Source organism: Eumetopias jubatus, unplaced genomic scaffold, assembly GCF_037043125.1.
Source record: "Eumetopias jubatus isolate StellerSeaLion01/CBP00866 unplaced genomic scaffold, mEumJub1_p1.0 scaffold_15, whole genome shotgun sequence".
NCBI classification, from domain to species: Eukaryota; Metazoa; Chordata; class Mammalia; order Carnivora; family Otariidae; genus Eumetopias; species Eumetopias jubatus.
In genome coordinates this window covers 76,987,899-77,014,018 of record NW_028274821.1, presented here as the reverse complement: position 1 = coordinate 77,014,018, position 26,120 = coordinate 76,987,899, and the positions used below count along the sequence as shown (strand labels likewise).

The 26,120-nt window shown below is 48.2% G+C and overlaps 1 protein-coding gene across 1 annotated transcript in view; it reads right to left on the bottom strand.

Moving 5' to 3' along the window:
* Positions 1-26,120, bottom strand: part of PAPPA (pappalysin 1) — a 232,022-nt gene that overhangs the window by 180,435 nt on the left and 25,467 nt on the right. The window contains exon 2 of the mRNA XM_028107916.2: positions 18,699-19,761. Within this exon, the coding sequence (XP_027963717.2) occupies positions 18,699-19,761 (1,063 nt within the window). The remainder of the gene's footprint in view (positions 1-18,698; positions 19,762-26,120) is intronic.

Sequence of the window (26,120 nt, the reverse complement as noted above, 5' to 3'; positions counted from 1 at the left end):
TCACGCTGTTCCCTCTGTAAGGGACTCCGCTCTGCATTTTGTCCTCTGATGAACAAATCCAAAGCCCATGCTGGTACCGCTCCTCAAGGAAGGCTTCCCTGATTCCCATCTCTCCCCCACCTCCTTTACCATCTCTACAGTCATCCACCTCCTATAAGTATGTGCACTCACACCATTCCAAATCATCACTCCACCTGTCTATATCCACCACTGTCTGGGGCTCCCTGGAGCAAGGCATGTGCCTTATCCATTTCTGTTTATCCGGTTCTCAGTATAGGGCTTGCCTGCGGGCGAGCACTCAGTAGACGTCGATGGGGTCAAATTTACATTGGGAAAGAAAAAAGCTAAAATATTTAGGTGCCGGTCTCCTTCCTATGAGGCCTCAGTTTCCTTACTAATAGACTAGGATTAGCAGCAGCTACTTAGTGCTTCCCAGAGCATTCCTACAGGTCACAGACCCACACCTCTACTCCAATGGGAATGGATACATTTGAGACCTAGAGAGCCCTCCTCGTCCCCTACATCATCAAGAGCCCATAACTGATCATGTGACCATAATTTTTTTCTGGCTTTTCAAAAAAAAGTGAACATGAGTTAGAGATACAGACAGGGCCAAAAGAGGTCATAGCCATGTCTGGCTTGAGCTGAACAATTTCAAGATGGCCACATGCTCAGATATTGACCCGAAATCTTGCTGCCATGCTTTCTCTCCCTGGAAATTCTAACCTTCACCTTCTTAGCCTGGAAGCCTCATAAGGAGTTTTGGCCAGTCTACTCTGTGATCAGAGAAGGAAAGAAGAAAGAAAACTAACATTTATTAAACACTTGCTGTATGCCAGCCCCGTGCTAGCAAACACCTGTCATCCCATCTCTGCAGTATTTGAAGTTATGCAGCACTGTGGGTAGGATGACTTGTTCTCAAGCCAGAGTCCTGGGTTTGAATCCAGCTCCTCCTCCCCGATGTGTGGGTCACCCTGGTCAATGTACTTCACTGCCTGGGCCCCAGTGTCTATACACACAAAACAGTCTACCTCATCGGGTTCCCCAGAGGATTTGGGACGTAATAAAGGAAGCATAAAGGACTTAGGACAATACCTGGCATGTAGAAAAGCTCAATCAGTGTTTAGCTATTCCTATTATTTATCCCCATCTTACAGATGAAGGAACAGGGGTTCAGAGATCACATAAATAGTGACAACGCCAAGCACAAATCTCGATGTGTCCAATTCTTTCCACAGCCTCACTCTCATTTCCAGGCTCACGCAGAGCCACGGTGCAAAGGGAAACAATGCGTGGGCGAATGAAAACAAAGAGAAGCCGAGATTTTCTTGGATCAGCCCTTCCCACATTATTTATTTTTTTCTAATTGATTTGTCCGTTTCCATCAAGCATTCTCTCAGGCAGAGAACACAGATGTTATGAGACAAAGTCATCTCTTTGCCCTGCCGCTCTAGGCTGAGAAAGCTTCGTGAGAGGAAGAGATGGGGTAAGGTGGGGCGGGGGAGACATTTTAATTGGTTGTTTGTTCAGTTGTAATTGCAGAAGCCAATCTTTTCAAGGGGTGGTACTCATCCTGGCCCAAGGCAGACATGTGGGATGTTGGAGCCTCTCCCTTGCTTGTATGTGGGTTTTTTTTTTTTCACACTTTGAGAAGCCTCCATTTCCCCCAAGAGGAAGAATCCATGGAAGCCATCCAGGTTCTTGGCCCCCCAGGCCTCTCTTTTCTCCATCTCTTTTGGGGGGGGCACCCAAAGAAAAACAGCTCTGTGGCTAAGAACTTTCCTTCTGTGGGCGGAGGTCTTCCCACCAATTCAGAGCCAAGCTGGGTGTCTCCCGAATGCATCAAGGGAAAATCTCGGAGAGGGGGGCAGGAGTCCATGTGGGTATTTTCTTCTCTTCCCCTACCTTGAGAATGTTTAATTCCTCCTGCCAACGAATGGAGGTGAAAGCACAGAAGGTCAAATAGAGATGGGTCATCAGAGTCTAGGGAGATTGGTGAAGAGGGAAGGAAAAAGACTTACCCAGGGCCCCTTGGCTTTCCATTTTGTACCTGTGGGAAGGTTAGCCTCATGTGTATGTTGCAAATTGGTCAAATCTATTTAAAAATATTGGGGTGCCTGGGTGGCTCAGTCGTTAAGTGTCTGCCTTCAGCTCAGGTCGTGATCCCAGGGTCCTGGGATCAAGCCCCGCATCGGGCTCCCTGCTCGGTGGGAAGCCTGCTTCTCCCTCTCCCACTCCCCCTGCTTGTGTTCCCTCTCTCGCTGTGTCTCTCTCTGTCAAATAAATAAAAAAGTCTTAAAAAAAATAAAAATAAAAAATAAAAAAATCATTACCCATGCTCCATGAAAATCAATACAAATACAAATCTCGATGTGTTTACTAATTTAAATGCCAATACTACTCAGAGCTGGATGTCCATGGGCAAGTTGCTTTACCTCTCTGTCAGTTAGCAGACCGGCAGGACTCAATGGGACAGCTCAGGACAGCCTGCGCCCACACTCCCCTTTATACTCTGGTCTCCTATTTTCTCTGACTGAGGAAAAACCTAAACTGTCTGCCTCTGGGTGGTTCTCAGGGTCTCAGCTTCCCACATCTCATCCCCACCACCCAACCTTCTTCTTCCTCCAGCAACCTCAACCTCAAGTTCTCATGGTGTCCTCATCTCTGGAGCTTCTGGGTTCCCTCGATTATGCCCACTCCTCACGCATGCCTATTGGTTTCCCTCCTCTGCCTCATGAATTTCCTTCTGGAGTCTCTGCCTCTTAAAATCTTATCGTCCCTGCAAAGTCCAGCTTCCATCCACTCTTGACCACCCTCACCTATAAAATGGGAGGATGACAGTCACCTCTCAGAGGGTCAGAGGCCACACAAAGAAAATGCCTCACACAGTGCCTGAGGGGTAGAAGACACACGTTGATTAGCATAAGCTATTGTTGTTACATTATTGTTATCACACTGGTAATTATTAGCAGCACCAAAATCATCACACCTCTAGCTGACAATGACTTCTCCCTCCTCAAAGCTTCCCCCTTCTGATTCTAGTACTTCTCACCCTGCTTTGCTTTATCTTCTCCATGAGCACCTGTCTTCTTCATCAGGCTATGAGCTTCAAGTAGGTGGGGACCAAGTCTTCATATCTCTGTGCTCCCTAAAACTTTAGGCAGAGAACAAGCGAGCAAGCCAGATAGACCACTGATCAGCAGGTGTTGAGTACCACTCTCTTAAATTGTGTAACTTCAAAACAAGTTGAAGAAGTCCAGGCTCAGGGAAGTGAAGTGACTTGCACAAGGCATTAAAGAAGGGACACAGAAGGGCCTGACAAGCCTCCATTCACTAGCCTATGTGTAGCAGCACTTTTGCGCGAATTAGTAAATCACCTCTTCATTCAGGGGAACACAGTTCCCTGCCAGGGTGCATGGCTTCGAGAGTCAAGCATGGGAGGGACTGCAGCTCCAGGCACCCCTCAGCTGAGCATCCCTGCACAGAGCCTGCATTGCCTGAGTGTCTGGCCTCTGACCCTACACTCTGCTGTCCGGTCTGCCGCTCAGAATCCCTTTCTGTTCAGTGAGTTTGTGAATTAGATCCGTGTTTTCCAAATCCCAGTCTACAGAGGGCTAAATCCACAAGAAGCAGATGTGCGTTTAAAGGAAAAGAGTTTTCTGATTCAAATGGGTTTAGGACATGCTCTGTTAAACAATGTTCAGTGCATACATTTTTTCACTGCAAGCATTATCAGAGCCTTTAACATGCAAAATGGGAGTAGAGCAGATAGCGTGTGAGTGTTCCCAGACACATGTGACCATAATCCTTTCCCCCCAACCCTAACCTCTGCCTCTGCCAAAAATAAAATAACAGCACAACCAACAGAGTTTGGGAAATGTTGGGCTAAATTGGAAAGCCCCTCCTCATTTAGACCCTCTTCCTAAGCTGCCTTTCAAGAGAGGTGTCTCAGTGTCTCTTTGCTTCCTGCATAGCCCATGCCCCTGGGTCCTACCGTGAAGATTGTGGGTCCCCTGGAATGTCAGTTGCAGGAGGGCCCAGCCCCAGAGTGCCAAGGCACCCAGACTTTCCCCCTCTGCCAGAACAGCATTTCAAAGCCATGAGGGCAGCTCTGGAGGGAGATCAAAGCTCTCTCAACTCCACTGTCATTAGAATATTTTCTTTATGCATCTCACTCGCTGGTGAGTGCCAATAACATATTTCCTAAATGCACTGGCCTGAGATGGTACAACTCTGTAATAATAATCTCAAGGAGAGGGCTGTCAGGGCCTGTTTTATTGAAAGGGAAGCAAAAGGGAACTGCATTCAAAAACAGAGCAACAACAACAGGTCCCTTAAGTGAAATCATGGAGGGCTTGAGTTTTTCCAGCTCTAGAGACAGAATACACAGGCTCTCCCATTTTACAGATGGTTGATCAGAAGTATGTCTCACAGTGAGCCCAGATCGAGACTGACCAGTGTTTGTTTCTACTCCCACTTGAAGCCAACTGATGTCCCCATTGTTGAAGAGAGAGCCAGAGGAGATTTTTGAGAAGTGTCCTGCCCAAGTTCTGCTCCCTAGGCTCTTGACAGGTGCAGGCAGGACACAGCAATGGTGCTGGCCACATGCTGATGCACTCCACCTGAGAAGGGTTTGTCTGAGATGAACCTGGCTGTGACTGGGCCACCTCCAAGCCAGGGGCTGGTGACAGTTCTTTCAGATTAAAGGAAAGAGCAGCAGGGTGCCACAGAAACATGAACATCTTTTTTTAAAGGGGAAATTAAAAATATATATACATGGCAGCATAACATTTAAATAGAGTGCCTTAGAGCCGTATTCTACTTGTAATTCATATGGAAGATGGTCTTACATTGTAAGACTCTCTGTTACTTCATAATTAAATATCCTTGGGTACAGTTCTAGATAGAATTGTTCTGGACTGAGGTCTATTCTTCATTCAGTGATATGAAAGTGGAGGGCACAAGTACATCAAAGTTTATGGTACACATTTTTGTATTCACCATTTTCTTTTGGCATTACCACACCAAGAAGTACTTCATTGTTGTAATCATTGGCTTTATAACTTTTTGAAAAAAGCCTCATCTTAAGAGAGAGACAGTCTAGGGTTCAAGTCCTACTTCTTCTGCCAAGAAGTGTCCCTGTGACATTAGGGAAGGGACTCAACCTCTCTGAACCTATCTTCACCTGTAAAATGGGGATTATAAAATTCAACCTAGGCAGGAGAATATAAAAATTTAAGGAGGTAACATGTGAGAAAGCAAGAAGCGTGCCCAACTCATGAAAAGGGCCCAAGAGGCATGATTCTCTTTTTAGCTTGCTCATGCAGCTGAAGGAAACTGGCCTTCGCTGCCTTAGCTCCCAATGCCCGCCGTCTTTCTCCCATCAGGGAACCCTGCTCCCATCACTGTATCAGGGTGCTTATCTCCTCCACAGGTGGTCGACCTGTTTCTACAACTCACAGGGCAAGTCCTGTAGCACTGCCCATTTCCAAATTCTGATTGCAGCCTGTCATTCCCAAGGAGGATCTCAAGTCTCTGAATCACTACTCCAATTTCAGAACACACCAGACCATTTGAAAGTGATTATTAAATATAAAGATCAAAGCTACCCAAGGCAAGTCATTAAAGCAAGATAAACCTCAGAATGTTTATTGCATCCATATCCTTGTTGCAATTAACAAGCATTCCCCAAGCCGTGGCCAGTGCTGAACCCTGGATTCTGTGTTTTTATCCCAAGGGTCCTAATGATCTGGACTTTATTCTCTGGCTTAGTTTCATTGTCAGAAATGTCTAAATCTGCCTCTCTTGTAAGAGGAGGCACAGAAAAAAAAATAAAGTGCTTTGGAGAGTTTATTAAATTCTCAGAATCCTGAATGATTGGTTTCCAAAATAACAGCTCTTGTATAAAAGCCTGACACACAGTCTAAGAAAAAAATGTAACAGCACCAATGAAAGAGCAATTGAAAAATCGATCATTCTTTCTTTCTTTTATTGAATAAGTCACTCGTTCATTCCCTCCCCCCCGCCTTCATTTTCCTTTCTTCTCTCCTCTCTGCAAATCATTCATTCAGTCGGTTCCTCTTTTGTTCACCAATCCTTGCAGAGATTCTATTATAACCATGCCCTAAGCTAGCAACTGGGCACACAAATATGAAAGAGAAACAATTTTCACTCTCAGAGGGTTAGCAGTTTTATGAAGGAAGTGAGACAAATAATCAGATGATCACAACATAATGTGATAATACTAATAAAACCTACCATTTGGGGGAGTTTACGACACACTGGCACTGTTGAAGTACTTTTCAAAATGATCTCTTTGAAGCTTTACAAAAACCCTATGTGTTAAGTAGGAGTATCCCCAGTTTATAGGGGAAGAAACTGAGACCCAGGGAGGTGACGCCATTTTTCCAAGGTCCCTCTACCTGGCTACAGGTGTGGGAGGCGGGATATGGCCGCTCATCTGTTGGATATTGCAGACCATATCCCTAATCATTAATATCTAACCTTCTCTAATGACATGTGTTTTCACACAGGGGGCGCTGAATGGGAGGGAAGCACAGAACAATGACATTTACCCAGCTGAAGGTGGCTAAGACATCACTGGGCTTTTCATACGAAGAACAAACCTTGGTTGGATATCGGGCCAAGTGTAGGAGACAGGGTAAAGGGCAGGGGCTCCAGAAAGCCAGGAAGCCTGAAAGAGCAGGAGAAGGGTAGGACCTTCCAAGGTATCTGGTGCACTTGCAAAGCCGGGAACATGGGAACAACTCCACAAGGTGGGCCTGGAGGGGTCAGCAATGGCCACATCGGACAGGTCTTATATACCAGGTTATAGTGGATGGACAGTGTCCTGAAGGCTCTGAGCAGACCCTTTCTTTCCTTTCTGGAGGAATGTGGAAGATGCACAAAGGGAGGGATGGCAGTAAAGACCCTAGCAGGGACTTGCAGAAAAGCAGGTGGGTCTGAGACTATCAAAAAAGGAAAGGTATTTATTCATGGGGAACAACGTAATACTGGATGTGGGTAGGAGAAAGAGGAGGTGAAATGATGGGTCTGGATTCTAATTTGTACCACTGGAGTATTTCTCATTTATCAGGCTCAGATTCTATACTTCAAAGTCCCTGATATTGCTGCCTAAAACTGTAGGCCCACCAGGAGAGTTGGCTCCCTGGGGTTGTGCCCTCTGCTAAGTCACGGGGAAGGACAACTCTCAGGAAAGTCACTGGTCTGCAGCTTTCTGCAGAATGGGATCAGGATGAGACCTGGAGAGGAGTGGGATCGAGAATCCTGAGGATTTGGGTGGAGGAGAAGGTGCTGATTCAGAGGTAGGAGGGCCAATGGAGAGGTTCTCAGAGCTTTGGGTCATTAAAAAAAAAAAAAAAAAAACGGGGAGGAAGTATGAATTTTACATTCTGACAAATAAATAAAGCATGTGAAGATGAGCCTCCCCCCCACACACACACCATTTAAGATGCCCTTCACATAATAAAATAAAGGATACTGGAGTAATCCTCCTAAGGAAAGAACAAGATAATCTCAGAAGAGACGACGCTAGTGATAAATGAATACCCTTTCACTAGGATCTACTCAGCTCCTATTTTTCTCATTTGCCTTTTTGAAAATGGCTTTCAGAGACTGCTGGGGCAGAAGGCAAAGAGTCAGAACACCTGGTTCCTGGCAAGCTGAGCTCTACTCACTTGGTTAGCGTGACTCAGCCTAGAAGTGACTCTGACCCTCGATGAGTCAAGTACCCATCCTCTGCGTTCCCTCAGACCTTGGACTTCTCTCTAAAGCATTTATCCAACTAGCTACTTATCTACCTGCAGAAAATTCCATGAGTGCAAGATCACACCTTTCTTGTGAAATATTCATTGCCGGGCCTCCAGCACCTAGCACCGTGCCTGCACATCACAGGTGTGCATGCACACACACGCACTGTAGAAGGAATAGTCACTTCCCTAAGATCTTTTCTTGGGGTTTTATAATCTCTACTTTGATAGCCCCATATTCTCAGAGTTTACTTCTTTTCAGGAAGCCATGAAACATGAAGAATACCTTGACAGGTAAAGAGAAATAACAATTAAAGTACAATGGTGGGTTCGAAAGTACCAGAACAGTAATGTGACCATCGCACATCGAACTACTGTTTTCACAACACAGGTGTGCAGTTCCCGAGCCCACAAGTGAGCTCTTCCCACCACCTCTCTTTCTTCTTAGAGAATCAAAACCACAATTGATAAATAATAGAACTGACCACATTAAGCAGAATGTACCCAGCTCACCAGCACCCTGTGGTTTGTCGTCCACTTGAAGTGCAATTAAAATAAAGCCAAATCACTGCTTTTCATAAGGCGTAGCAGCCACCATGTCCTGGGTGCAGGCGATTTTTCAGTAGACTGTGTAGTCTGGCTCTAATTCTGAGCCACATAAGCCATTATAACTTATACGATGACTGACTGAATAATATTGTGTTTGGGAAGGATAGAGCAAAAATTACATCATCACCGATGTGTGTCAATATGGCAACTTCTAGATTTTAGCCTGAACTGTGGCCCCATGCAAATTGCCTGACTGTAGGCAAATAGGAGAATCACGTAGAGACACAACCAAATAGTCACTACAGTAGATGGAGATCTCTCTGGATGACTTGAACAAGTCTAGTAACATCCCCAAATTTGGGTCCCTAACGGGGTTAAAAACAGAGTGCTCAAAAGGTCATGTGACAATCAAAAAGTTTAAGTATGGGGACATAATGCTGAGATTGTACGTCAGGCTATCAAAAGTCGCATTAAATTCAAATGGATTTTTGGAAAGAGGATGCCACTTTCAGGGTTTAAGGGAAAATAAAATGGCAGACACGTAGACTACCCCAGTAGGGTGCCACCATCAGGCTGCCACAGAGACCTGAGTATTGGGAGTCAGATTCATTCCAGTTGTCAGAGAGTATAATTGTTCCTTTACTTCTACACTGAACACATCAGACTCAATTGGCCAGAGGGGCTGGTAAATACTTTGAAGGCTGAGGGATGGTCTCTTATAACCCTGGATGTCCCCAGTGTCAACACACAGCCTTACTCATACCTTTTCGATGTCAAGCTTCCCATTTGTATTCCAGCTGCAGTCCCCATAGGCCTGCAACCTGGATTACAATGTCTGATTTGAAAATGTATGAATAGTAACAGATCTTAGAAACATCCTACGCAAATCCTCCCATTTTACAGATGAAGAATTTAAAATAAAAGAACTGACTTACACCATGCTAGCTAAGATGTCACTGGAAATAGCTAGTCACTTCCTTCCTCATGTTTTGCCAAGCCACAGGGCAAACTGTGTTTTTCTACCATGAATCCTCCTGGGAAAGAGCTGTCTCTCCCTCATGCCTCTCTCCCACCCTCTGTAAGAGCCTGAGATTGTCCATGCTTGTGTGGCGTTCTGGTCGCCCACCGTTGCCCTCTGTGGCCATACAAATAGTTTGGGAGGCAGGAGTCAAGCTCAAGGCTGGGGGCTGTGCTGTTTGAACTCAGAAAAGGCTGCAATCACAAACGTCAGACACCTGAAATGGAGACCATAATCTCCTCGCCCTCTCCCCACACCCCCCCCCCAGATCACCCAAACAACTGAGAGCATGGAAAAGAGAAAGAAAGGAAGGCACAGAGAGAGGGAGACAAGAAATCATGGCTCCAAAAACAAAACAAAACAAAGAACCCAGGAGATGGGAGCCTGTTGGACTCAGGCAAACAAACCCATGAGCACAACGCGGTCCCGTTTACACACTAGTTTTGTGTTTCCAGAAAGTGAGAGCGGGGTTATGGAAGTCCCCTCGCAGGAGGTGGAGAATCGGCCAGCTGTGAGTCTGCAGGTACAAGCTGAGCCGCGCACAATTTAGGGGAATGTGTCTCCCCAACGCAAAACGTCCCGGTGTCTGTCCATTCCACCCTCCCTCAAACCCCCACTGCTTTGTTTCCCACCCTGGAAGGGTGTCTGGCTGAGCTGAGGCTGTCATGAGTGGTCAGTGTCACCAGTGGATGGTGAAAGAAACAGGAGAGTGCTGATGAGGCCAGACCGGGGTGGAAAAACCCCAACTGCCTCCCGCTGGGGCCCTCGAGAGGGCACCAAGCGCTCCCGCCCATCCGTCCATCCGTCCATCCGGAAAGCTGGAAATGGAAATGCACCTCCAGAAAAAGGGGTGAGATAGGGAGCACCTGCAACTTTCCCCTGTAGACTCTGAGACAGAGATCCTGCTGTGGTCAGAGTGAGAGGCGAGCAGGCTTCTTACGCTGCGTCTTATGTGGCTCAGTGGGGTCCTGAGTGCCCGAGGGGTGCCCACTTGGTTTCCAGCTCCTTCCCTAGGATGTGTGAAAGCTACACAGCAAGGCCCACCTGGGATCCCAGACATGCCTTGGCTTTATGCTGCGGATGCATAAACTTACTGCAGTGTGCTGCTTGAGACAATGAATATGGTATCATTTAGCACGTGCAGGGTTTTTGGAGTAAAGACAATCTTTTTAAAAATGGAACCTGCAGGAGCCAAAATAAAAGGGCCTTTGGTAGAAGAGAGGGATTAGCTTGTCTCCAACCCCCACTCCAGCCCGAAGGTTCCAGGGAGGGGGCTCAGGATCCAGAGGGGGCTGGGAATTAGGGAATATGTGTGTAAGAGGTCAGAAGATTTCCCAGAGACGGAAAATCCCCAAACAACCACCACTGTTATTTTGATTGCTCCGTCAATGGCGGGTGCTGTTCTAAAGGGCTGACCCCTGTAGCATTTCACTGAATCCTCTGAGCCCCTCAATGTGGTAGACTGTGGTACTTTCATCCCCTCTTTCACGGAGGAAGCATCTGAGGCTTTGATAAAGTCAGAGACTTGTTCGAGGTCATGGAAATGTTTAAGTGGCTTGATTTCAAATATGCTTGGTCTCCAAAACTCATACTCTTATTTATTTTCGAGACTATACCAATCCTCCATGGCTTCTCACAAGTCCCTGTTTTGAGCTCCTTCTTAACGTCATGTGTAGAAGCCACAAACAGCCCTCTTTGCTCCATTCCCCCTCTATCCTGCTCTCAAAGACCAAAGTCACCTGTGCAGAGTCACAGATGGGACCTGTGAGTAAAGGTGAACTTGGTTGAGATGAAAAGCATGAAGGTAACCCAGACAGAAGCAGAGAAAATGGGACCCTGCCACACATGGCCTGGATAGAGGTATTTGTGCATCTACATCCAAGCAGGCACATAGGCTGGAGATGATAAAAAAAATCTAGGACCTTCAATCAAATTAGCACATCACTCATGGTGACCAATCCCAACATCGCCCGGGATCGTTCCATGCGGAACTATGTCCTCTAACACAGTTCGACATTTGGGTCGTTTCAAAAATAGTGTGCGACCTCAATGGGTTTGATATGTTATACGGTCTTTATTTAAAAATACCAATTCTGTGACCAGGCCTAAAAAAACAAAAAAGTCAGTATTTTAAGAATGAAAGTAATCTGTGTAAATGCTCTCAGTGTGTGTACTGCAGTTTCAGCCAGGCCTTTTTTTTATGAGCCTGAAGAAAGGCAGTCTCCAGAAAACAATGCTGACTGAGAGGGGTCCGTATGTGCACTTGAGAAGGGAGGGGACTTGCACCTACTATGTGCCACACACTGTGACCAGGGGTTTGGCACAGATGACTTCGTGTAAGTTTCACGACGTGCTGTCGGAGAGCTGTCCTCACCCAATTTTTACAGATGAGAAACCAGCAACTCTTACTGAGAAACGAGCCAAGGTCAGACAGCTAATGAAGAGTGGAACCAGGATACAGACCCTGGTCAGTCTCCAACACATATCACTTTTCCACTCTACCAGGCCTGACTCCTGTTATTGCTTTAATGAATATTAGTCACATTAAATAAACTCTGATATTCTGATTATAAAATTCCAAGCAATTTCTCTTACACGATTACTGGAAAAGAATGAACAAAGTTACTGAACAAATAACAAAGCCCTCTTTCATCTGCGTGCTGGTTAACTCTTCCCAGAACTCTTGCTGGGATATTATTTTATGTGACCCTCAAGGCAACCACATGATCCAGGCGGTCAGATATTATTATTATTCCCTTTCCATAGATGTGGAAATGGAGGCTCAAGGAGATTATGAGACTTGCGCACGATTGCATAGCTAAGACACTGCTGAGCCGGGACCTAGCATCGATTTCTCCTGAATCCTCCCTTCATTCTGTATCAGTCTGATTCTCAGAGCTCCATAGCCAGAAAAACAAATCATGGCATTCAACCACATGAAGGCCCAAGTAGACTTACCTTTTCCTGGAACCCTCCCCTCACCTTCCCACCTCATTCTTTGTTCTTTTCTGTCATTACAAAGCCTGTGAATTCTGGTGGTCTGTTTGCATACCTCCTCTCCCAGAAAACTTTTTCTGACTTCCTCAACCCACAGGGATCCTGCCTTTTTTTCAGAGCTCATGCAAGCCTGATCATCTGTGTGGTTCACTGAGAAATGAATCACCTGCCTTCTCACCATCTCTTGAATGACTGTAACAAAATGTCATTAAACCACAGAATGTAAGCACCTTCAGGACACAAATCACAGGCTGGATCCCTAGGGAAGTTACCACAGTGCCCTGGGTATAAAAGTGTCTTAACAAAATACGGACGATGGGGAAGAACACAACCATACTAAACAGAACTTTTCCAAGTTGCAAATCCGAAGCTTCTAAGAGACCATGGCAATGGAGGAGGGTAGGAATGCCTTGGAATTAGGAGATGAAATCCTGGGTGTTGCTCTCAGTTTAGCCTCACTCTCACTGGGAGGCCTGGGTCAGTGCTTGCCCCTCCTGGGAGCTCAGCTTCCTCATCTATAGCAAGAGAGGGCTGGACCCTGCCGCTGTTCCTTTCAGCCCAGAAAGTCCCTGATTCCATGCAACTTTTCCAGATTTGGGGAGAACTTGGGATAAGGAAGTGTATGTTTCACGAGATCATCCCAAAAAAGAAGAGACCCCAACAGGGGAAGGCAAACCATTTAACGGTCTCTGACAAGGGGACGGGGAGGCCACTGAAGAGAACTGTAGTGCTGGCAGAGGGGTCGAGGAGCCTGCCTCAAGGCTAAATGCAGTCCTTTCCAAAGACTTCCAGCAATGTCAGCTTGGGTCCAAAAAAAATAGCATGGCCCCCGGGGAACGCCCTTGTTCCATTAAAAATAATAATAAAGGGAAGACAAAGAAAATGTTTCCCTATGAGCCAACAGTGTACAAGGGAAGTCTTTTTCTATCTTCCAATTGTATACAAGCAGATATTCATGAACAAAGGTCAAGTTCACCTAACTGTGCCATAGCTTGCAATTTGGAGGATACAAACAGAAGCTCAGTGGGTTTGTTGCAATATACTCTCACAATGGGGTACATGCAGCCAGCCCAAAGTGTCAAATGCCCCTGGAGTTCCTGATACCAGGGGTTTCCCTTAATACTCAGGTTTTTCCCTTTAATCTATAAAAAGGCATGTGAAATGCATTCTAACTTGTTAGTAGACATGTCTAATGGCTGCAGATGAAATTCTGCCCACCTGGCTCGTCTCCACCACTGTAGAGAATGGCCAAGTTCATTGGAATGTCTTTTTCTAAATGGCCAGTCTGATAGAAAAACGTTTACGGCTCACACAGACGGCTCCTCCTGGCTGACACTGGGGAGCCTTCTTTCACACCCGTGATCACAATGGCATGCTTTCTTGTCTGTCTCTTCCACTAGATGGTGAGCTCCAAAAGGCAGAGTCTGGGCCGGCACAGAGGGAGCATTCAACAAATATTCACTGGGAGAGGAAAAGAAGAAAAAAAGGGAAGGAAGTAAGGGAAGGGAAGGGAAAGGGAAGGAGGGGAGGGAAGGGAAAGAAGGGAGGAAGGAAGTGAAGACAGGGAGAGAAGCAGGAAGGAAGGGTTTAACCTGCTATTAGTCTGCCATGAGATAAAGCAGACCCTCCCGTCCTCATGGTCTGGGTTCAGCCGTACAGAAGACTCATTCTCCAAGCCCTTCCTCCCCTCCGGTCCCCTTGCTTCTCCCGTGTCCTCCGCATGGGCTGTCTTCCTCTGTGTTCTGGACATGCTGTTTGCTCATCCACATCCGTTGCCTGTCCCTCTCCGCCCTGCTCTGTGCCCTGGGGAGGCTGGCCTCTTTGGGGTGCATCTATGGGTTCCTTTGCCCTGTGACTTCTAGCAGAAGGCGGGAAAGCAGAAGAGAATGACAACATAGCATTTACTCTCCTGGCTCCCTTCTGGCCTGGGGGCTCCAGTAGGTTGGCTACCCCTCTTTACAGAGAGTTACCACGGCTGCCCAGGAGTCCCCTGCTCACACTCTCGTAGGTTCCCAAGCCACTCTCTCTTCTTGCCCTTCCAAGCCAAGGATGGAAATGGCTCCCCACTGTTACTGACTCTGGCCTTGGCGACTGTCCTAAATCCTGCCTACCCTGTTCTGAATAGCCTCTCCTTCAAATGAGCCCCTCCTTCAACTCTCCTTAATTGTTCTGTTTGAATGTATCACCTGTTTTCTGCCAGGACCTGGCCTATGCAGCCTGCATCTCTACCTTCGAAAGTGTTGCCCATCCCCAGCATGCCTCCGCCAGCCAACCCACCTTGTTCCCCTCATCCGAGCAGATCTCTGCCCCCACAGAGCTCTTGTCCACCTGGGTGTCATGGATCAGAGCTTCTTATGGGTGAATAGGATTCCCCACCAAAGTGAAAGCCCGTTAGTGGTGAGGGATGCCTCCCATTCATTGCAGCATCCCCAGTGAAGAGCAGAGGGCCTGGCAGGGATACACATACCCAAGAAATGTCCGTAACCAAATGTTACCATGTGGTTACATTAACACTATGGGAGGAAGATACCAGCAAAGAGTTGGGCTGTGCCGGGCTCAATCCCAAAACCATCAAGGCTACTCTCTACAGCACTGCCGTAATCCTCACTGTGCATGCCTCAGGTGACAGGGCGCTCACTCCCTTGCAGAGAAGTCCTCCCCTGGGAGCACCATTCTGAGGGGGGATGACATCATCTGTTACTCAGCTCTGAGCGGCCTCCTATAATTACAGCACCCCAGCCCTAGCCAGGGCTTAGAAACCATATAGAGGAATTCTGTTCCCTTTCCCACAGGATAGGCCTCTGGAGACTTGAAGTGCGTGTATCATGGCCCTATAGTCATGGCCCCAGGAGAATTTTCTCATCCGGGCCAAATGCGGTTAGTGGTTATGATATACAGCTCTTGCCACTCACTGTCCAGTCCCTCTCTTTGTGCACATCCTTCACTGGCTATTCTCATTCTGGCCCCTTAATAAGGAAAACTAGCTGCCAGTGTGGTTCTAATAGTTTTACAGGGGTTCATGGAACCCCAAGGCCATTATGCACTTCTCTCCCAAACTCATTCACTCAAGCACTCCATAACCCCAAGCTCTCGGGGATAGTTGGGCAGAGTGAGGACAGAACGTGAGGGGGCAGGGACCTGTGACCGTCCAGGATGTCGTTGGGACGGCGCTGGACAGCTGTGCCACAGCAGATGACCAGGAATCAGAAATCCAGAGCAACCCAACCCTAGTTTGACCACTAATGGACGGTGTGAGTTTTGGCCTCAGTTTCCCTCTATGGGGGATGAGGGGTTTGGACCAATGATCTCTGAGGATGTTTCTAGGTCTGACATTTGACCTCGGATTAGGTGCTCTCCTGGAGTCTAAACGTGTTAAAAGAAACACTTCTCTGACGGAGTTCACTGGTCTGCCCAGCTGCATTATGGGGGAATCTTATTTTACTCAATGGAATCACTACATAAATTGTCAGAATGATGAGTTTTAATCAGAGCTACTCAAAGGAGGCAGTGCAAGAACCCACTTACTAGTCTACGGGACACTGCATACAGGAATGGAGAAACTTTTCAAGCACTCTGACACTCTGACGCTGACACTCCTGTGGTATTTCATTTTATATGGGTTCATTTTTTGCTGTGTATTTCAAAGGTATTGGTTTGCAATATACAGGGGGAAAAAACAAAATTGGTGCCTTACCATAGACTGAGAAGTAGTCAATAGTTTTATTGTCTTTACCCATTAAAACAGAAAAAGAGAGAGAGGAGAGGGAGAGAGAAAGAGATAGAGGATCTTGAGAATTAAGTTTAGCTCTTTATTAAAAATCCCCTAGATAATGTCAATCAAATTTTCACCGCTTCTACTAAAGGTGCCTTCCTCTCTCCCTTCTTTCTTTCTTCCTTCCTCCTTCCCTCCCTCCCTTTTCTTAAAGTCACAAAGCAAATATTTCTCTGCAAACATCCCCAGGTTTCTCTCTGCGCACAGGGGAGCTGACACAGCCCAGACGCCGTCACCCCCAGCCCCGTCAGGAGATGACACATTGCCTGATGGGACTCACCCAGGGCTCCTGACTTTCCCAGCCAGCAAACAAATGCTCTGGCGTGAGATGTCACAGAGCTTAGACATGGCTGCTCACAGACATTCTGGGCAGGCCGTCCCCTCACTTAGAAAAGAGGAGCCTGTTGGAGGCTGCCAAGTCTGTCTGCTGCTGGTGAGGTATCTGGGACCTGGGGCCCCCCGCGGCCCCTCCACAGCAGGACAGCGCACCCGCCACAAAGGCCAGCTGCCCTAGGTCCTGACCCAATCAACTCAGCAGTTTTCTCCCAAGGCTTTAGTGAAGCCGCCCTGCCTGCCACTCCCGCCCTTCAACTCTGCCTCTTACTGCTTCTTTGACTTAAAAATACCTCCCTTCAGTGGGAGCTTTAGAGTCAATAGACTTGGATTTGAATCCAAGCTCTCCATTTTATTAGCTGAGTGACCTTGGCTAAATCCCTATGTCATTCTGGATCCCGAATTTCCTTCAGCACAATAGGGCTAAGGGTACCCACCCTCCTGGCACTTGGTAGGTGCTGAACAAGCATTCGTTGTATGAATGAATGCATGCATGAAAGAAGGAACAAATGAATGGGCAAATAAATGGGTGAATGACTTCCAGCTATCCGTGGCCCTCTGCCCTCCTCCATGCCCATTCTGCCTGGGCACATGGGTAACCCCTGGGAGTCCAGCTCAGGAGAGCACGCACTACCTTAATCTCAGAGACTTGCATTTGTGACTTAGCTGAATGACTCTCCTGACCCATGACCTTGGCCGAGTCATTCTATCTGCTGGGCTCCTCTAGCTCTCTGTCAGTCAAATGCAAATACTAACCCCTGCCTTGCCTTCCTTACCAACTTCTGTCAAATTCCAAATGAGAGCAGAGATGAAAGTGCACTGTGACCTGGAAGGAACCGGCCACACAGCAAGGCTTCTTCCCACTCAGGCTGCTCATGTCTCTGAACCAAGGTGAGAGTCCAGGGCCTGCCTGGTGCCAGCAGGCTGAGCTGACGTGCTTTCTGGCTTGCTGCCAGGCACGACATTCTCCTGCCAGCATCGTCATTCCTTTGCACATAGGTATTTTGTCTGTGCATGGGAGGCCCTTGCTCTTTTGAGAGAGACATAAAGAGAAGAGTCAGCAGAAAACCTGCAGAGGTCGGCAAATGTGCTCGAGCTATCAGCAAGTCCAGGGTCCTGTGCGCTGGACAGAATGGAAAAGTTCAGCGTGAATCTGAGAGATCGGGAAAGTGGATGTTGACTGTCTCTCTGGCTTGGAACTAGGCCCATATTGAATATAGATCACCCACGGGTTCCCCTCTGGGCTTTTCTTTGGGGGGTGCTGGTTAGAGTTGATAGTGCAAGCAGAGGCTAAGCGAAGCCTTAGACAGAAGCTTCCCCTTTCTACCCTCTTCTCAGGAGGGGACGAAGTCCCTGTGCCTGGAGCGCCCTCCTCCCTCCCCCAACCCAATCTTGGATGTCCAAACTGTATCTAAGCTTTTCTGGAGATATTCAAGATGCAAGTCAGTTTTTCCTCTTTGATCTCCCTTGGCACTCCCTAAACACAGCACACGCCACCTTCCTGACACAAGTAATAGCAAATATGCTTACTGAGAGCTCGTGGCCTGCCAGCCACCGTAAGAGAGACCACGCTTTATACGCCACCTCTCCATCCCCAGAGCAGCTTCACAAAGCAGGTGCTTTATTACTTCCACTTTACAGAGGAAGACACGGCTTCTAACGGGTCACCAAGTGAGGAAACAGTATGGCTGAAACCTGAACCCAGGCTGTCTGACCCAGCTGATCCCAGCTTTACCAGCACAGTGCAACAGAACGAACATTCAGCCGGGGTGCGTGGTCCCTATTGCTCTGTCAGGCATGGTAGCCACTAGCCCACAAGGCTGCTGAGTACTTGAAATGTGGCTCATATGACCCAGGCCAGATTTTAAGTTTACTTAATTTCAACTGATTTAAACAGTCCCATGTGGCTAGGGACTACGTCCTGGATAATGCGCTGTACCCCACTCTACCACATACATTATGACAGTTATCTGTATGCGGCTCCCATCACCCAGTTTCTAATCTGAGCCCCTTGAGAAGACAGGGCTTGTCTTCCCTCTTAGCCCACGGCAGGGGCTCAGCGAATACTGTTGTGATGGCTATCCTCGCATACCGTCCCCATGAGAACTGTAAGGGCCTGGCCTCGGTCACCAAGCTGCCATGCAAACTGGAAAATTCACCAAGTTCCAGAACCCCTAGGAGTCTCAGGCACCTTGCCTATGCAATGTTGGGGGGACCGAGTCAGCTCACAGCTGGGCATCGCCTGCCCAGCAGGTCTTACCTATGCGGAGAGTCGGGGTCGAAGCAAGTCTTGGTGACATCCGTGATTTCGGGGTCACAGCACTCTCCGCCATCGAAGCTGAACCGATCATAATTGCAATCCATGTCGCACACCCCATTGTGCTGCTTCTTCACGAAGGCAGGGTGGCGCAGTTGACGGCAGTCCCCGCCGTCGTGACCAGTCAGCGTGTGGTTGCACTCGGGGTCACAGCTCTCGTCCCCGATCTTGCTGATGTCGCAGTTGGCCAGGACGAGGCGGTGGCGCAGGGAGGAGTTGCTCACCTCCAGCACCTCCAGCTCCCAGGAGATGTTGTAGTGCTTGAAGGCCTCAGCCAGCTGCCGGTGCTGGAAGTCGATCTGCTGGCGGCTCACCGTGGGGTTCTCGCGGTTGTCGTCATGGAGGTTGACCACGCGGTAGCGCACCACCTTGGGCCGGCGGAACCGCGGGAGCTGGTTGTAGCTGGCGATGACCTCTGTGTTGTCACACAACGTCTGCCCGCACAAGGGAGGCTCCAAACTCGTGTCCAGCAGGAAGCCATGGGCACTGCTGAGTTCCACTTGGGGGACATGGCCGTCCTTCATGGGGGACCAGGTGCGCTTCACATTGTCCCAGTTCTCCTGGAGGAGGAGCTGAGGTAGAGGAGTGTGGAGGCCATGGGTTTCCATGTCCAACAGGACCTCCCGCTGAGTCCGGGCCACCTTCCACAGACTGAAGCGCTCAATGTAGCCGCGGTAGTTGTGATTCAGAGCGCTGCCTCCCAGCATGAGCACTTTACACTTCTGGGTCAACGGGCTGAAGATGCCGCCCACCTGCTCCCCAGAGGTGGCCACCTGGGCACCATTCACGTAGAGCTTCATCAGCTGCCCATCGTAGGTAGCGGCTAGGTGTACCCACTGGCCCGGGAGGTAGCTGCGGTGGGCATTAATGGTGGTCACTTGCCGGGCCCGGTCTGTCTTCAGGGAGAAAAAGTAGCGGGGGTCTCTGTTGCCTTGGTCACTGACGGTGTGAATTCCCACGACCCATCCTCGGTCACGCGAGGTATAAGAACATTTGTCATATAGCCCTATGTGACCCGAAGAGAGAAAGATGCGTCAATAAAGGATGGAGGAAGGGCACAAAGTTACTTCTCTCTGATAAAACTTATATCAGGATGTCCTAGACCAGCAGTTCTCGAACCGTGCTCTGCAGGATCTGCCAATTCCTAATGATGCCTCTGGGACCAGCCTTAGGGCAAGGTGAGGGCTAGAGGAACAGAGAGGATGGGCAAGCTGGCTTTGGGGGCCTCTCACCACTATGTGAGCCCAAGCTGCTTCACTTTTATTGGTTCTGAACATGGAACATACAAGAAAGATTTGCATTTGTAGAATGGGTATTTGAGCTAAAGAAAATACTAACAATAATAATAATGGAAATCTGAACACCTTTGATTTTGTAAGACTGTTGGATGGGGAAGGGGACTTTCTAATTAAGAAGGTATTTTAGGGGCACATGGGTGGCTCAGTCAGTTAAGCGTCCGACTCATGATTTCAGTTCAGGTCTTGATCTCATGGGTGGTAAGACTGAGCCCCATGTCAGGCTTCACGCTCAGCGGGGAGTCTGCTTGGGACTCTGTCTCTGCCCTTCCCCCAACTCATGCATATGCTCTAATAAATAAATAAATCTCAAAAAAAATTAAAAAAAAAACCAAGAGGGTATTTTAAGTGTGGGATGACATAGGAGGCAAGAGGAGAATTGGGGGGTGGGGGTAATAATGAATAGAAGATGCTCACTGAGAAGGAGGGCCCCTACTACAGTCACCAAAATTTTGAGCACACATCACCATGGGCAGTTATCACATGGCCAGTGATAGTGAATTGTCAGCAAAGTTGGCCCAGAGAAGCGAGGGTCAAGAGCCGCAAAGCTAATGCTTCCACCTTCTAACAGGAGTCAGTCCTGGTTAGCCCTGAAATTCAGCCCCAAAGAAGGGCAGACATGCTTAATATCTGAGCTGGAAAGGTTTTTAAAGATCACCACTTCCAACTTTTTCTCTTGACAGGTGAGGGATTTCAGACCCAGAAAATGAAAGGCATTTGTCAGGTTACACAGTATCATTAACAAATGTCCTGAGACCCAATTCAGCTTGCTTTTCTCTGACACTAATGCAAATATTTGCAAAAGAATGAAATGAAAAGCATCCTCTTAACATAAAAGGTGCTGGGGACTCCTTCATTACTTAAATTGTCCAAGCCTCTGTATTGTACTAAGGTCTATGTGTGAGTTCATTTAATCCATGTAACACTCTTAAGGTGGTGATGTTAAGTGAACAGAGGCAGATATGGATTCTAAAGGAAGGAAGAGATGGATGGGTTAAAGGTCAAATATTTGGTCAGTGCTTCCTCGATCCATCAGACCCTGGCATTCACTACCCTGTGCACTAACTCTGCGGGGGCTTCCTTCTTCCTCATCAAAGCCACCAGGGATCCAGAACACACCACCTGCCTGGGGGTACCACAAGCTGAGTATTTGGGAAGGTCGCAAGGCTGATGTCTCTAGACTTACTCTGGGAACCCCAGGAAGTCATTTAGCAGATTCTCTCTGGATCGAATTATCTTTATAATCACCAATCCCCATTCCTCAGCTTTTCTGGAATATACCCAGTATCCTTGGCACAGACAGGCTGTTGGATGGGGAAGAGGACTTTCTAATTAAGAGTCTATTTTAAGTGTGGGATGATGTACAAGGCCAGGTGGGAGGATAAAGAGAGAGAGATGGGAATGAATACAAGATGCTCATTTAGGAGGACAGTCCTTACTCTGAGCTGGAGACCTGTTGTGGTCCCCATAACTCTGAGCGTGCATCGGCCATTAGCATTCACCAAACAAGCATGGAGAGCTTCCAGCAAAATCAACAGAGGAGGCCCACGCGGTCTCTACTCCTTTGTGGGTACTGGGGCGTTGAACTTGCATAAATCTCTGTTAGCAGCTGATGCAGAGGGCAGTTTTGGCTTGGCATCTAAGTCAGCCTATACCTCTCCTCCAACTCCCTGCCCAACAGTCCCTCAGGCAATGGCTGGAGTCTTCTCACAAATTCAACCTGCTCTCACAGGCTGGGCAAGCTTGGTGAAGCACTGAGTACCTCCTCTGGATCTTGGTTCTCTATCTGGTGAAGGAGGGGACTGAATGAGGTCCCCCTCACATGCCTGGTCCCAGTCTGCTTTTCTGTGTCTCCAGGTTTCCCCATGGCTAAAACAGAAACCTGGGGTTTCTTATGTGGCTCAGTGGGGTCCTGAGTGCCCGAGGGGTGCCCACTTGGTTTCTAGCTCCTTCCCTAGGATGTGTGAAAGCTGCCAAGAACTTCCAAGAAGTTCTCCGTGATAGCCCTGTGAGGAATGCTCATCTCTCCTCTGCACTCATTTTACTTTAAGGCAACCAGACACTTGTTCTCTGGTTTTGGAGTCCTGCTAGACTGGAGGCTTCTTGAAAGTGAGGACTCTGGCTGGGCCATCTGTATCCTGCCTAGGACCTTATACCATTCCTTGTCTACAGCGGGCGCTCAGCAAGTGTCTCATGAAGGAGCACAGGAAGGATTCCAAATACATCCAGAGAAGGAAAAAGGACAAACAGAATCAACTTAACTCAGGTCTTCATGGCTAAAGGACAGGGAGAGTCAGAAGAGAGGGTGTTTTCTCGGTACCACAGAGCAAGCAGGATCTTTGGACTTGGGGTAATTCTGATAAAAGAATTACTAGCTGTACATCTGGGGAAAATCACTTCACCTCTGCAGCTCTTCTCCCTCTTGACTAGATCTCTCTTTAAGTGTGCTGTCATACTTAAAAGATACAGTGGATACGCCATCCTTGGCATACAGTAGCCGTCCAAGTGGGAGCTCATTTTTAAGATGCTGGAAAGTCTGGGAGTGATGTCAGTGATGACAAGGAGGACATGGCGAGAAACACAATACAGAAAGGCCAAAGGGAGATGGTACCTGAAGGCATCTTGACTGATGTAGCAAGAGCTGGGAGGATGAAGGCTCAAAAAAAGCAAGAGTCCTCCCCAAAGCCACTGGCAAAGCCTACTTAGAAATCACAACTCCCATCTGCTTAGCTGCTGTCAGGACACTGCCTGTGAAAAGCTACCTCCCCATGGACCCTTCCAAAGCGGAAGCTCTGACTCCAGATTTGGAACGGGCTACCCCAGCTCTATGTGTTGCCACTTGCTATGGGGATCAGTGAGAGCAAAGTTCCTAGAGCTGCCACGCTTGGGCTCCCCATCCCACCTCTGAGCTCACCTTCTCTTGCTCCCCTGGCGAACCACCCCCCTCAAAGAGAAAATTCTTCTAATGAGAAAATTAATGTCTGAAACGGGATCCCTTTTCCCTCTTTCATTCTCTCTCTTTCTCGCTCTCTCCCTGCAGGTTTTTTATTTTGCCAGGGGCTCTCCCATCCCTGGTTTTCCTGTTGCCTTTGGAAGGTGGCTAGCTGGGTGAACAAGGTAAAATGTTTACACATCTGTAGGGTGCCCTCAGTTCAGAACCTTCCTGGGGCTTGGGACCCAGGCTCAAGCCCCCTCTGTTTGCAGTTGAGAGAGAAGAGAGACACAGTGAGAAAGGCCAGACTCTGCTACACAGAGCCATGGACTAAGAGGCAGCTTAGCCCCGGGAGGCAGAGAGGAAGGGCAGAGAGAGGCTTTTCAGTGGAACCAAGAGGAAACACGTTAAGGGAAATGAGAACCTTGAAGCAGTGGCTTCAGAAGTTCAGAAGAAAATATTTATCTGGAGTGTAAGTGGCGAAAGTAAATCACTGAACTTCAGCAGGAGTGGGACCGGGGTGGATGATGGTGACGGGGACTTATTTCTGTATGAAAATAACCTAATCAACAGTAGTCACTCTCAGGGGGTTGTACCACCAGCCCAGAACCAGGGATCTGGAACCAGAGATCCAGATGACCTTGCCTGGGACAAGCACACCATCCCTTCTTGCTGCCAGGCCTCCTTTCCCTTCTCTGAAAAAGGAGAAGTTAGGATTAAATGATCCCCCCCCCCCACAATTTAAGAGCTCTTTTGTTCACTGCTAGAATGGTTCCTTGTAAGCAGAAGGAGCTCAACATAGGTGTTGATTTGAATGTTGGGTGCCTTGTGTCATTCTTAATGCTTGCGTGCTTAGGTCCCCTCTGCTCTGTGTATCTCCACAGAGGACACAGAACGGTGTTCTCTGGAGGGCACCCTCCCCACCCTCACCTTGTCCCTCCCCACAGTTGTCCAGGAAGATAGAGATATAGTGAAGGAAAGAGAGAGAGGCGGTCTGCAGTCTGCACCATCTGTGTGGTGCTGGAAGTTGACCCCAGGGGACACATTCCCATGTGACAAGATGAAGGCTACAGGGCCATCCTGCACACAATCTACATCTAATTAGCATAAGCCTGCCTCAAGGCTATGAGCGCATGGAAGCGGACTCCGAAAGTGTGCAGAGACCGTGAGGTGTGGAGGGCATGCACAGATGGACAGGTCCGATCCCAGACCTGGAAGGGGCTTGCCCTGGGCCTCATGGTAATCAGCGGTCCCACAAACCCTGGTCAGCTGGCCCTTCTAATGTGCCCTCATCCTCTTGCAGCTAGGCTTGCTTTGAAAAGGGCTTCAGATCCCCCCAGAAGCTTGCTGCTTTTTCTTCCCATCTATCCACTAAACCTCATCCCAGAGATGAAGAGCATATGTAAAAGGGGCTAGCCCAAAGGCAGAAGGCTCCTATGGAGTCTCCAAAAACCTTGGCCAGGGCTGTACTGGGAGTCCTCTGGGTTCTGGGGTCACCCTCTCGGGATCAGTTTAATGGCACTATCCCAGGGTAGCTCCGTCCAACCACTCCATTCCACTCCGGGAACAGACAAATCTTCCATACATCCATCACAACCCTTCCTGTCTGAGAATTCACCACTTCTGTAATTACTCATCCAATGTCTGTGGTTCCCATCTGTGTGTCTGTTTGGTTCATTTCAAAGTGCCCAGCGTCCAGTACAGACCCTGGTACCTTGCAGGTGCTCCAGAGAGTTTGTCATTGCAAATTAAAAATCAAGGAAGGAAAAGAAGGAGGGACATTTCCCTAGTGCTGTGTTCTTTACAAGAGCATAGTACCCTTTATTTAGAACTCGCTAAGTCCCGCGTATTTACAGTAATTCTCCCACTTAACCTTCACAACAGAACTCTCAGCTTTGCCCATTCTTTAGAGGAAGATGAGGCTCAGGGAGGGAAGAGGTTTACCCAAAGGCAACAAAGCTTGGAATCCAGGTCTATAGGATTCCCCGGCTCAGGTGCTCCATCACAGCACTGTGTTAAGAGCCAAGTGGGCTGTTTGAAGGCACAGCCCCCTCCGAAAATATTTCTGTAAGTCCCACAGCGCCAACACAAGCACGTTGAACTGAACTGCAAGCCAGGAAGCTGCTTTTCATGTCATTCTTCTGCCTGGGTCTAAAAAACTGACTAAGAATCCATGGTTCTTTATTACTAGTCTTAATCTGTTCCACTTGGCTCACCCAACTTCCCTGGAACCCAAGACGTGCCTGGGTCTTGTTGTCTTTCCAGAGTTCAGAATGCCTTCCTTAGCTTGTCCTCTAGCACCTGGGCTTCCACTCCCAGCTTTCCTACCTATTGGTTTCTGACCCAGGTTTGTCCCAACCTCCGGGGTCTATACAGAAATATTCTCCTTCCCCACCCCACCCCGGCCCAGGTTGCAGTCACATTCTTGGCTGGCTCCTATCTTCCTTTCTGTTTGTTATGGGCTGAATCGTGTCCCCTCAAAATTCGTATGCTGAATTTCTAACTCCTAGTACCTCAGAAGGTGACCTTATTTAGCGGTAGGGTCTATACAGAGATGATCAAGCTTTAAATGAGGTCCTCCGGATGGGCCCTAATCCAGTAGGGCTGGTGTCCTTGTTAGAAGAGAGAACTTGGGACACAGACACACACAGAGGGAGGACCCTGTGAAGACACAAGGCAACAACGGCCATCTACAAGCCAAGGAGAGAGGACTCAAAAGGAACCCACACTGTGGACACTTGGTTCTCAGAGGCCAAGCTTCCAAAGCTGTGAGAAAGTCAGTTTCTCTTGTTTAAGTCACGTGGTCCATGGTGCTGTGTTATGGTAGCTCTGGCAGATTAGAACACCATCATTTCACACATTTTCTAAGCTCTCTCACCAAGATGTCTCTAAAATCTATCTCATTATCCACTGCCTTGTGCCCAGTTCAGAATCCTCCTCTGGTAACGCATTTTGCCTCGATTTACTCAATTCTCAGGGTGAGCAAAGCAAGGTGTATCAGGAGGAAACAAAGATTGGTGTTGCTGTTGCCATATGCAGGAAACATGCCTTACAGGGGAGGGGTGATTCTGTGTCTCAGCTTGAATGTGCATATCTGAAGGCCCTGCTGTGTGGTGAGCAGGTGGGTAGCGGCTTCTG